The sequence below is a fragment of the Plasmodium malariae genome, assembly GCF_900090045.1.
Source record: "Plasmodium malariae genome assembly, chromosome: 7".
NCBI lineage: Eukaryota > Apicomplexa > Aconoidasida > Haemosporida > Plasmodiidae > Plasmodium > Plasmodium malariae.
In genome coordinates, this window is record NC_041781.1 from 1,978,922 (window position 1) to 1,993,973 (window position 15,052).

Consider the following 15,052-nt stretch of genomic DNA (forward strand, 5'->3'; position numbering starts at 1 on the left):
AGAATGCCAAACTTATAAATGCAGTAAAAATATTAAAACTATTTTTGCTTTGTGCTCTTTTTATGTTAAGGAAGGAATAACAAAGATTTTTATCTAATAACAGAATATCATTATATACATAATATATTAACTATAAAGAGGGGAAAATAAAAAATTCTAGTGTGAAACTTTTTAAAATATTTTCCTAATTTATTATTTCTTCTCTTAATTCATATGAAAAGACAAAAAAACACGAAAATAAGTCTATTATTATATAATTTCTCTGGAAATGGAAATGTAAAAATTGAAAAGTATTTTATTCAAACAATATATGTCACCCATGATGTTATAGCGTGTAAATATACTTGTGTGCATGTACGTATACATATGTAAATATGTATAGGTGCATATATATATGTATATGAGTACACTTGTATAATATAAAACATCCACTTAAATATATCCTCACATGTATCTTTCATATTTCAGAAAATACCTATTTGTTTTTAATCTTTAAAAATTACGTTGAATTATTTGACTATATTATTAAAAGATTTGACGTAAACATTTTTTCATACATACGCAGCGGGTATATAAAAATAATAACAAAAGAAACAGATGAGATGTATTTTTAATGGCTTAATTTATCTATTTTATATTATGACATTATTTCTTCAATATCTTATTATGACTTAGCTTCATATATATATGTAAATTTTTTTTTATGTTGTATCCATTATATGTGATAAGAATGAAGGAACTCATCAGAAAAAGACATGCATGAAGAAAATAATTTGTAGTTAAAACATTTAAAAAAAAAATAAATCATATAATGTATTTATCGTGAGAACGAAGTTTTATATATATAAATATCATATATAATTTTAGTGAACAAGTAAGTTCATGTTTGTGTATGTACATAGAATTATATTATTGTTTAGTACAGATATATTTATGCATATAATACTGTTGTATATATATTTATATATATATTTTTTTTTTCTTGTAATATCTTTACGTGATTTTATTGAACTGTTAACTTTAATAAGTCTTAAACTAGTGCATATAAATACATATATAGAAAGAAATATTTGCATATTATCAATATATTTACGCGACACTTCTAACCATATCATATTATATTAGTCTGTTGTAAATTTTAACAATGCGAATATGTTAATTTATCTATGAGAGAATGGGATGAATAATAAAATTCTGATAAATGACAAGAGGGAATACAACTAATACATGATGTACTTCGAAAAAATTATTTTCCTTAAGGTTATTAATAAATGATGAAAATAAAATATTTGATGAGACATAAAAAATTTTTTTTTAACTTAATTGGTTGTAAACACAAATAATTTAACAGGATCTATATTTATTTAGCATTAAAATTGCACAAGTACTTTTGGTTAAATTAATTAAAGATCTGTTTACATGAATTTAATTAGAACATTCATTGTAAAGATTTGCGAAAACATCAAAATTAAATAATAAATGTAAAAGTATAAAGCAAAAACGTATGTGTTGTTATTTTCTTGTAATTTGATGCAGTACACCTTATACGTGCTAAATGGTATATATATACTTAAGTGGACTTATATGTAGAGAAATATTTTTTTTTATAATGTTCACTATATATATACAAGCATATAAGGAATTATGCATATGTATTTATAAAATATATGTGCCTATAACTTAGGCATAAAAATATGCATATAAATAATTAAATCGTTTAGAAAACAAAATAAAAGAAAAACAAATATACTATTTTTTTTTTATATATATATTTTCTGTCAAAATATTCGTTTAACAAATAATATTTAAAAAATAAAATTATTATGAGTAATATGCATTACAGAACTTATTGAACATGAAAAATTTTCGAACATATTTACAGATTTCTTGCCTACTTTTATTGTGAAACTTTAATATATATCAATTTCATTTTTAAGAATATAATATTAAGAGAACTTTATTTATCTGATAACACACTATGATTTATAATTAAATGAAGAAATAAAAACACTTAAGTCATCTAAGTTTTTAAGTTATATATTTCCTTAAATTAATACATTTTCATAGAAATTTCTTTAATTTCCTTAATAAAAAGTTATTATATATATATATATATATATATTTTTTTTTTATAGTATTAAGCTAATATACATTTGAACCAGCGCTAATGGGCAGTAGTATATATAATAGAAAAATGTTTTATTTTGTTACGTCTTAAACAATAAGTACATAATTAAAATTAATAATATATTTAACTCTTAATTTAATTAAGCATTCAAAAATATGTAAAAATATTTTAATGTTAAAGACATTTTTGTCTAGCATATCATTATCTATAGATAATAATTTATTGAATTGTGCTACTCTATATTTTTGATATGTCTGTTAGTTTACATAATCATTATTACAACCTTAAATGTATACAAATATAGGGATTTTGTAAATATAAAAAAAAAAATAATTTTTAATTTTTAATTCTGCCCTTTTCAATATGTTATCTAGTAAAAAGAAATCCATATTATATATTTAGGATAATTTATGTACATCATATTACTCTTATATTAATTATTTGAGTGCTAATATATCTTAACATATTAATATATTTTGTATAAATTTTTTAATTAAATGTGAATAAATTACATTGTTTTTGGCTTCATATATTTATAAGATTTTTGTATGAATAAACACTGGTTTTGAAAATGCTCTTACTAAATTCAAAATTAACCAAAATTAACATTAAAATTTAATTCATTAACAATATGTTATGGGAATTTGAAAATGTATACCTTATCCTATAACATATATTAAGTATTTCATATTTTTAAAAAATATAGATGGAGCTAAATAACATGATGATCATATTTAGATATATATACATAGTCAAATTGACCAACATGTTAATAAGAATTTTCATAAGTTATTGTTTTTTTTTTTTTATTATTGATAATATAATTTATAATATTTTATGAATTATTATTTTTTCTGGATATAATATAATATAAATATTTATACTTATCTTTAGTATTAGGAATCAAAATTTTGAAAGGTAATTATCACAAATTTCTATTATAATTTCAATTTATAATATATATCTATGCTGGAATTTGTTAATATGCATATTACGTTTTTAACCAATAAATTAAAGGTAGAAAACATTTATTATAACACATTCATAGTTGATTTAATTAGATTTTATAAAAATCAAATATTTATGAAGAAATAAAAACATAACGGGTAAAATATTTATTTCATTCTTGATATATTTAAACATATACATTATTTATTTACACTTATTCAGATAATGGTAAATTTTTTACATCAATTTCTGTAACTTTTATTTTTTCATTATTAAATTTCATCTAAATATATAAATATGATTAAAAAAAAAAATAAAGCTTAGTTTAAATTAAAAATATTTCATTTATATATAATATTACAAATTATACATAACTAAAAATATAAATTTGGAAAGTTATATAGAAAATATAAAAGATAAGTCTTTAATTACGTGTAATATATGTATTTTTTAATATATTCGATAGATTTTCGTATGAGTTATATCAAATAGGTTATAGTACATATAAGAATATATATATTTACTTAATAAATAAAGCATGTACTAAAAAAAATATAACTCAAAAAGTAATAAGAAATATTATTATTTTCTTCGTTTATTGTTATTATTTTAATGTTATATTAATTAATATTTTTCGAAATCATAACAAGTTTTCAAAAATAATTTTTTTTAGAATGAAAATTAGTAATTTGAGTACCAGTAAAAAAGATAATTACTCTTTAAATATTTAGAACAAGATATTGTCTACATTCTATACAATCTATATTATATACTTTCCATATACTACATAAAATAAATATATAGTAATATATAAATTTTTTATTTTATTTTTATTTTTTTATAGTTAAACGTGTTAATAAATAATTTAATTTCTCCATTACATTAAATAATTATATTACATATTTTAAAAATTTATTAATGAATGCAAACTATTTTATTTTAGCGGAAATTATTTTTTTTTTTAAATTGATATTAAGATAAAAATCAAATAATATATTTCTAAAGTTATTTTTCCTTGTATGCTTTGTAAAATTTATTAAAATTATATAAAATTAAATATTTATGGAGTCATAGAAAAAAAAAAAATTTTTTTAAATAATTATAGAATATCTTATCGTTAGAACTATATTATATAATTATTAACTTTGTACTTACTGAATATAATATTAAGGATCTGTATCATGGAACAAAAAATTAAGCTAGTACTATATATTAAAATCAGTGCGTTTATCATTTTATATTGGATATGCCATTTTAGCGAAGTTGTATGTTAATATTATTTAAAAATATTTGAATTGTTAATATATATTTTTTTTTATATTGTGTTATTTTTATTAATATTTTTTTTTACCGTTAGATAATTTATTCTACTAAATATAAAACATTTACATGGTTTTTTTAGATTAATTTTAACAAATCTTTTGATGTGAAGTACAATTTGAATATAAAATTAAATAGAAGAATTTATAGACTACTAGCAAAATATAAACAAAATAGGGATACAAATATAATAGGGGTAAAAGACAATATCCCATATTATAGCCTGAATGAAAAAGAACATAAATCTTATAAAGAAAAGGAAACAAAAAGAAAAAAAAAACATTCCGGTAAAAATCTATTAAATAACAATCAATATTATACAGAAGTCGTAGACTATAATAATGGTATGTTTGATGGGAAACATTTCCATTTAAAAAAAAAATGGATTAAAAAAAGAGATTATGATGATTTTATCGAAAAACAGAGAATAACTGGAAATATAGATTTAAAAAAAATAAAATTTAGAAGTTATGGATTTGGAGTTTTTATATTTTTCCTTTTTTTTTTGTTCGGAATAGGTCTACCCATACTAGAAGGATTGGGGATATTGGAAACTGCAGGTAAGATGCTTGTAGGTAGTTCAGATAATTTAACATGGTTTGGGAAAATTTTAAACAATATAGTAAATTATTTAAAATTATCAGAAGCAGCTTATAAGATATTACCGAATGTACTACTTTTCGTTTTTTTAGGTGTTATTATTGTAATAGCAATTCCTATAATCTTAAGAAATAATGAAAAATATAAGAAAATTAAATTGATGATGGAGCAAAATGCATAAAACGAAATATACATCTTTATTTAGCAAATCTATTAATATGAAGTAATATCTGTAATATCATTAGTGATATATTTTTAACAAACGTAACTATACCTATAACAATTTTATAGATGCAAGTGTATAAATATTGCGTTTATGATACAGAACCGTAATAAAAATTGTATTCTTCACTTTTTTTATGAATTTGATTGTTTCGTTATTTTTGAATATATATTTTAAATTATTATTTAATATTAATTAAGCAAATATGGTATAATATATATATTTCTGTATAAAAACATAATTAAGATAAAAATATTTTTTTGAGCTTTCAAATAAATATATAATCGAATAATTGATACAATTTCACAGAAATGTGATAATTTATATTTGTACTAAAATTTGCTTCTTTTAATTTTATATCTTGTAATAATATAAAATTATAATTTTTCAGATTATTAAAATGTTGTATAATTAGCAAGGAATTAAAAATAAATATGTCTTGTTTTGTATTTAATAAAAAGAACTAAATGTATTGTGGTGAATTGATATATATATATGTGTACATTCGCTTAAAAAGGGCTTAATATTTATTATGTGAAATATGATTTATGATAAATTGCAACAAACATATTTATTGAAAAATCTCCTTAATACCTTTTAGTATTTATCTTATCGTAAAAAAGTAAAAGTATGAATATATTATGAAATAATATCTTTTTTATTTATGAACTAATTGTAACGTTTTACTCATTTAGGGATATTATACATTTAAAATTAAATAAATAGTTAAAATGATTTATCATATTATTATTATTATTCCTAATTGTAGGATTAATTAAATTCCGTTAAAATCAGTTAAACATATATTAATTTGAAATTTGATAAGCATATGTTGTATATTTTGTACTTATTTATTATGTCATTAAGTGATTATATTAATGAATTAGTTTTAAACATATATAATTTGTTAATACGAGAAAAAAAAATTTATTTTTTTTTCTGTTTTTTATGTTTCTAATAAATGTATAACGCTAAAAATGTAATATATATATATCTGTAAAAATCTAAATTATCATTAAAGATATTCAAAATAATTATATATTTTGTAAAATTATTTAATAATGTGTAGGTATTTATCTTTACATTTATAATATATTCATGGTTTTATATAAATACATAAGTAAAGATTTAATATTATTTTGTTAATATAAAGAGATACATATAGTTTATATTTACCAATAAGAACTTATTCATATTTATAAAGCTCATTTTTTAAATGAAATAAAACAAAAAAAAATACGAATTATTTTTTTGTATACAGTTCATAAATACAAATATACGTTCTAAGTAAGGGTTTGCACGTTAGTTTCAGGTTATTTCTAAGTACTGTCCAACGTTTGTTACTGAAATTTTAGTTTTGGTATTAAGTGTTTGTATGTAAATTATTAATATCGTGTATGACAAAGTTGCTCTAGAGTATAAGTTTATACATACTTTTAATATTTTATTTTTACATTTACGTAATTTCTGAATTAATTCTGTTTCACAGGCATTAATTTTATTTGAATAATGTATTAAAATGTTAAGAAAATTATATAGGTGCTTTTATCATCTATTGTATAAAAAAAATAAATTATTGAAACAATGATATTCTAATAATAATATATATATTGAAATATTAATATATATGATTACTTTTATTTTATTATATAATATTAATATTTCTTCTAAGTATATACATATTTTTAAAAAGAATAAAATAATAGGTTATATGGGATAATTTAGTAACAATTTATTTACAGGTAATATAAATTAAGCTTAATTTAAAATAGTAATTTACAAAAATTATTATACAAAAATAAAATATTACCATCTATTTAAATATAAATATATATTATTGTATAAATTTTGTAGTATCCAGTAAATTAAATTTTTAAAATATTTTATAACTCATTAAAAAAATTAAGTGTCCTAATTAATATAATATAAATGAGTGTAAGAGATATGATTTATTTAACATTATTAATATTATATTATTATGCTAATTAATATTATATAACGTTAATTTCCACTTTTAGTTAAAAAAGTTTACAAAATTAGAATTATTAATATAAAAACATTTCTAATATTAGTTGTTATTTAATTACAGAGTAAATTTATTACCTATATTCTCTACATTCTCTGTTTTACATGAATACCGTGTTTGGATATATTACGTATTCTTATATTTTTATTTTTATTTATTTATTTAAAATCATAAAGAATTATTTAATTACTCTACCATATTAAATAATTAAATTATATATTTTGAATATTTATAAATGAATTCAAGTTTTTTTATTTTAACAAAAATAATATTTTTAAGAGTAGAATAAAGGTAAGAATTATATTATATACTACTATAAATATTTTTCTTTGTGTCTGTTGCTAAAAATATTATGAGTACATTTTTTTTTTACGTTTTGCGGAACAAAAACAAATAATAGAAAAAAATATTAAATAAATAAAAAATTATTATATATCATTAAAAGCATATTATACTATCGTTTATTTATTCATTCTTGAATAAGTTATGTTATTAAAAAATTATATCATGGATCAAAAAATTAAGTTACTTTTTTTTATTAAAATTTCTTCGTTTATCCTTATATCTTGGATATGGAATTTAAGAAATGAGATGGTCTAATGATGTTATTTGAGAATATTTGAGTTATTAAAATTTTTCTTGTTTTGTGTTTATTGATAATATTTTTTGAAATAAAATTTTATATTTTTTAAATTACATATGTTACTTTGTTTTTTTAGAGTATATCTAAAAAGTCCTTGAGTATGAAATGCAACCCTGGAAAAAAATTAGATGCAGTAGAATACAGGATATTAACAAAATATAAAAAGGATAAGGATTCATGTGATGTATGTTTAAAAGAATATATACCAAATTGTGGATCGAACGAAAATAAAGATATATCTATTAATGAAAAATGGCCCAAAACTAAAAATAAACTTTCAAATATAGATTCATCAAAGAGTGCAAAAGACCATAAACAAATTATGAAATATAAGTCTTGTATATTTGAATCAAAAAAATATTCCCATATGGAAAAAAAAATATTCAAAGAACTTGATTTTGAATATTTTCTTAAAAACAATAGAACAATTAGTGATAAGACTTACAAAAAAATAATACTTAAAAAATACGGACTAAGATTTGCTTTTCCTTTACTATTATTTTTGTTATTATTCTTATCACTAATGCTAGATTCATTTATGAATCTTGGACTTATGAGAGGGATGTATAGTATATTGAATCTATGCGCTGGTGGAGGTTGGTCCGCTCCACTGCGTAAAGTGCTTAGTGATGAACGTTTTAAATGGCTTTTCGAGTCTATGGAAAAAGTAACAATAGAAAAACAAGGAAGTCAAAAAATAGTAACACATGTTTACATTCCGAGCTTTTTTAGATTGATAATATATGTTATACCTTTAATTATTTTTGGTGTTACACTTATATCACGCACTATTTATTACCACAAAAAAGTGAAAAAATATGAAAAAATTAAATTTAAGAAAAGGTAAAAAGAATAATTAGAAATATGTTTAATTTTAAAATAATTCTCTATTATGATGCAGTATCTATAAAATCATTGCTTATTTAATTATTAAATATATATATAATTTTTTATTTTTTAAAAATATGGCTATTTTTGAAGTGACTTTATGATATATAATAGAACAAAATGATGTTCCTACATTTTTTGTAATTGTGCACTTTATAATATTTTTAAATTTATATTATAATGTATTGTTGCTATTAAACTAATTATTATTGTTTAATATATACTTTATAGTATTTGAATAAATTTTTATAAAAAACATATATATATGGGTTAAATTAATATACAAAGGGAAAATTCTTATAATTTTAGTAAAATGTGAAAATCTATAATTGAAATAAAATATGATAATTTTCTTTTTATAAGTTAGTCTAAAATGATTATATTTTGAGTTTATTAAGAAAATGTATTATTTGTTTTATTTTACCAATAAATGTGTCTTACTTTTTATTAATAAAAGAAAATGAAGTATTCTGTCCATTGATATGTATATATACTGTTTTTTTACTAAAGAAAAAACTTAATATTTATTCTATAAAATATCTATTATGATAAATTTAAAACATAATTACTCTAAAGACATATTTAGTGTACTTTTATACCTTATTGCATACTCTAAATTAGAATTTATATATATATATTAAAATATATCTTTATTATATATCAAATATTTATAATTATTTACTAACTTATTAATTTTAATACCTTATATTTATAGAGTAAAAAATATTTATTATTTTATTATTATGTTTAATTCTCATGTTAAATCTTTTTTGCAAAAAACGAATAAAGTATATAATATATTCAGAATTTATTTATAATAGAATTATATAGTTTTTTTTATTTTTTACACTATTAAAATATTAAATTAGTGAATTAAATGAATTTATATATAATTAGATAATATGTATAGATTTTTTTTTGTTAATGGTATAATTTTAAATATGTATAAGTGTATGTAAAAAGTTATGTTATATTAGGTGGTAGTTAAATTAAATGTATGTAATATTTGTTTACATTATATGAAGAAGGTACATTTTTATATATATTTCCTATTTTCTATGTCTATAATTATATTAAGAAAAAATATTATTTTAAAGATGTATAAAAATAGATGTATTTTATAATGAAAACTATTTATTAATATGCATTTATGACATTAATTTTTTATATAAAATAAGAGCAAAATACATTAACTGTTTTTTTAGATAATTAATAAGTACATAACATAGTTTATCTCGGTTAGATAAACTTTGAAATGACCTATTTAGAAAATTATTCTATTTTTTTAACACGTTATAATTAAATAAGCTTAATGTATATTGTTTATCATGCAGAACTTGTGCTAATATTATTCCTTTGTTATATTTGCTTTTATATAGATTTAGACGATAATGGTATTATAATACTTGTATATATTTTAGTTATCGTACTTCTAAAAACTTTAAAAATTATTGTTTTTTGAGTTAAGTAGAACATGTTTATTTTTTGTGTGTCAAATAATAATTAGCATGTAGGAAAAATGAGACTAGTACATATGGGTAAATGTACATATTAAAAGTAGAAATATTGTTATTAAAAATTTTAAGGAATATTTTCACATATTTTTTTTTCGTCAACATTTATTATTTCTTTATTTTATTAAAATATGTCCTTTTATGTATATCCTAAATACGCATATATGTAAAATAACTACACTAAAACAATTTTTTTTATTTATCTTTTTTACATTTCCACATATAATCAATGAAAATAAAATTCTATATGAAAATCTATTAAGTTTTATCTTATACCTGTTAATATAGAATATATATAAACTTAAATAACATATATATATATATATATATATATGAAATTTATAAAGAATAACATAAAAGACATTGTAATTTTTTAATTTTCTGCATCTTATATTAGAGCTCTCCTTTCATTAATTTTTATATTATTATAAGCAATATAAAATATACATTTGTAAAGATATATTTATTTCATTTTCCATTTAAACTATACATTATTATAAATATGTTCTATATATATATTAGGAGTGTTCAATATGTTCCGTATGTATTATATCTATATTTTATAAATTGACAGTTGCACGAAAGCATATAAACTTTAGTTGTTTAACAAATTTTTATAGGTAAATTAGAGGTGAATATTATCTTTTAATTAGGGTGAATACGTAAATATATTTAAATTATTTTATGCTTTTTTACTAATAATTGTTATTAAGTGTATGGTGAAACTAATATACTTGAATGGATATAAATCAAGTCATTTTTTTCTAACTATTTTATACATTTAGTTCGAATTAATAAATGCATAATATTTTAGATATAATTAAAATATTATTATATGTATACTAACTATTCAAATAACGTAATTTTATATTTGATCATTATTATAACACATACATTGTTATCAAGTTATAGAGAACATAAAAAAATAATTATTATTATATCATAAGTATAGGAAAATAAGATAATAAATTTAATTAGTACCCTTTTATTGGTTAAATATATTAACATAATACCTAATTATTTATATACATTCTAAATATTTATTAATTTATGAAATATTGTATTTAATATTTTAAAATATAATATTTCATTCAAGAAAACATTAATTGAAAATTTCTTGTTGTAATTAACAGAGATATGTAATTTAAAAATAAAAAATTTAAATAGTGTATATATAGTTAATAAGGTATTATATGGAATGTTAATTACTATCCGGTAAATAATTTAGTGTGTATGTGCTAATTTGTTTATCAATGTAAAATACTAGGATGTATATGTGACGTACGGTATTATAATCTTTAAAATAATTTTTAATATATTATTATAATGTAATTTTTATACTTAATAAAATAATTAACTCTTATACAGAAAAATAATATAAAAAAATCATTTAAAAAATGTTACAATGTTATCATTATTAGTTGCTTTTCATATGTGTAATAGTAAATTTTAAACGTTTAATGTGCTATAAGTTGGAAAGGAAAAATATTCTATTATTATTATTATTTTGTTTTTTTTTTTTATCAATTATAAAATAATATTTATTAACAGATATTGGATAGATTCTTGTTTTTTCATTATTTTTTACTTCTACTTATATGCATTTCGTTTTATTTATTTTAGTATTTGGTTCAATGGATACTATATAAATTTTCTCAAATTTTTATGACTCTATATCTTATTCATAGTTATATATTGTTTTTTTAATTTTTTCTGAATAATTTAATATTTTTCTTATATATAAGATTAGCTAACATATATAACTTATGTACATGTATTTCTTAAACCTCCTTTTTTTCAGATTTTTATTTCTTCTTTTTACGTATCTTTTTTATGCCCCCCTTTTATCTCACGTTTATACTTCTCCCATATATCTTACATTTTTACTATACATATTTAGCTATTTTTGTTATTTTTGAAATTAGTATGTGAAAAATTATATTTAAAAAAAAGCAAATTATTAAATAGTAAGTAAATTAACATCCGTAGTAATTTTTTAAAAAAAGGAAAAAAAAAAATTTTATTTTCACATTGTGAAAAAGTCACTGAAATGTGAAAGAAGTATAGACCTGTTATAATAATTGTTGTACTTTTTTTAATTGAATTGAAAATGTTAATTTTTTTTTCTTCTTGGTATGATATTAGTTTTTTCTTTAAATAAAAAGAAATATGTGTTCAGAAATTATAGAGTAAAAGAAAATAGTGGATAGAGAGCATTAGCAATATTTGAGCTGTATACATAGAAATAAGAATTTCATAGAAAGTACGCTTTCATTTTTACAGAAAACAAATGTGGGCATTTAGACTACTTAATCTTCGTAATAGAAAATTAATCTAAAAAAGGGGAAAATGGATAATTAGCAAAACTATACTGACAGTCCATGAAAAAGTATAACCAGAAAAAATAAAAACAGTAAACATAAAAAAAAAAAATAATATAACATAAAGGATAATAATTTGTAATAACAAATGTATAATTTAAAATATTTTGTTTTTTTTTTTTATGTTTTTTTTTTACTTGGTTATTGATCATTTAGAAAGATATTCTTCTAAAAATAGAGGATAAATATAAATATAAATGATTAATTCAAAGCAAACATGAAGAAAAAAACTTATAAATGTAATTGTTTACAACATTTTTTTACTTTAATTTCGTTGTCTTAGTTCTTGTGAGTAGACGAAAAACTACACAGAATGATTTGTATATAAGTACTCCATTGTAATTTGAAATTATAAAAAAGAAAATTCATTTTGTAAGAAAAATTTATATGCATTATCTATGTTGCAACATCTAGTATAAGTATTTGAACATGTATATATATATATGTGGATATATATGAATGGATTCTATAGGATTATGTGTGTATTCACTCGTTTCCCTCTACGTATCTTTCTAAATATCATAAAACGCATATGTATTCTTATACATAGTAAAATATTTTGAATCGTTCAATCATATATTTTATTGTGTCATTGGAAGAAGTTTCTCCTGAACAGGTTCAGCAAGAAAATATTAAACACATAAACGTTATAAAATGTATTTTATATGGCATGCTTTACCTATTTACCACCATAACATTTTTTCAGGAATTTCTTATAATGACCAAGCCTCTTAATTATATACGTAAATTTATTTTAAGTTGTCTTTATTAGAAGAATATATTTTTAAAGTTGCTAATATGCACATAAACCATTTAAAATAAAATATATCTAATAAAGCATTTTCCTCAAAAGTTAATTTTATGTAAAAAAATAAATTAATTGTTTTGACTGCACAATTGTGTGTGTGCACAAGATTACATTATTCATGATTCATTGATTATTTATCTACAGAGAATTTATGTGTCTATATGTTTTTTATTTTTTTCTTGTACTACCTTTCCTTGGTTGTTTTAGACTGTTTATGTTGAAAAGTTATAAAAGGATACATACTCATATATATATATATATATATATATACATATAAACGATTGTATGAGGAAAATTTATGCACATGTTATTTCTCACATTACCAACCTATGTTTCCCTGTTGTAAATGAGTCTATATAAATGTTTACGTATATAAGATATAATAGTACAAATGATAGAGCTCTGATATATGACAAGGGAGAATATCAGCAATGTATGAAGTTAATTGAAAAAGATATTTCTCTTAAGGATGTTAAAAAAAGTAAGTATAAACAAATTTACATAATAATGAAACTAAAGTTGGCGTTGATTAAATTTATTAGTTATATAGATAATTCGTTTAAAAAGAGCTTCATGTTATATTACGTCAGAATTATAAAATTATATTTGATTACCTTTATTAATGAATAATATACAGGTTTTTAATTAGTATATTTGTTGTAAATATTCAGAAAGCACAAAATGGAAAGTTGAAAATGGAAAGGTATAAAATTAAAACGTAAAATTTATTAGTTCGTTGGAGTAATGTGAAAAGAGTTTACATATACACATATACTACATATGCATAACGTAGTCTTACGAATGAATTATCATGTTTATAATATTCACTTATATAAACAAGTATATAAGGATATGTACACAAGTAATAATAGAAAATATGAACAAAAAAATTACTAATGCATGTATGTATATAATGCATTTATTCATTTGAAACTAAAAAAAGAAAAATTAAAATACAATTATTGGTTGATTTTTTTTTTTGTAAACATTACATTAGATTAATGTATATAAACCCATAAATAGTATGAAAAGATTCAATAAATTTTGATATATATAAATTAATTAGAATAAATAAATATCACAGTAGTTAAGTAGAATGAAATATATATAGATATAAAATATAATGGTCATCATTTCAGCTATTATACTATCAAATATATGATTGTGAGAGCATACATTATAGAATTTGTAGTTGTAATATATTATAGAAGAGGAACATTACTTCTATAATACAAGTTATTATAAAATTATTACTTAATGAAACAATAGGGACATAATAATTTCGATGGAAATATATATACCTTAAATTTATTTTTGAATAGTATATAGAAGTTAAAAACGTCATATAAACCATTATTATTACAACATTAAAACATCTCTAATTCGAGGAAACATAAATTATTAATATAAAATCAATTTTTATTAGAAATAATTATTAAAAGAGGCATTAAACCTACAAGAAATAAACAAGAATTAAGGGATTTATATTGATAAATATATATATATATATATATGGGAATTCATTGATGTACACTTATAAAATAAATATATATATTTTATAATGCCAATAATT

At 18.9% G+C, this 15,052-nt stretch overlaps 2 protein-coding genes across 2 annotated transcripts; both read left to right on the plus strand.

Moving 5' to 3' along the window:
• Positions 1-4,257: 4,257 nt before the first annotated feature.
• Positions 4,258-5,177, plus strand: PmUG01_07050500 (fam-m protein; the record flags this gene model as incomplete). Its single annotated transcript, XM_029004255.1, has 2 exons — positions 4,258-4,341; positions 4,479-5,177. 2 exons carry the CDS (start codon positions 4,258-4,260, stop codon positions 5,175-5,177), a joined length of 783 nt encoding a protein of 260 aa, XP_028860962.1.
• Positions 5,178-7,731: 2,554 nt separating this feature from the next.
• PmUG01_07050600 (fam-l protein) lies at positions 7,732-8,735 on the plus strand (the record flags this gene model as incomplete). Its single annotated transcript, XM_029004257.1, has 2 exons — positions 7,732-7,839; positions 7,965-8,735. 2 exons carry the CDS (start codon positions 7,732-7,734, stop codon positions 8,733-8,735), a joined length of 879 nt encoding a protein of 292 aa, XP_028860963.1.
• Positions 8,736-15,052: the final 6,317 nt, after the last annotated feature.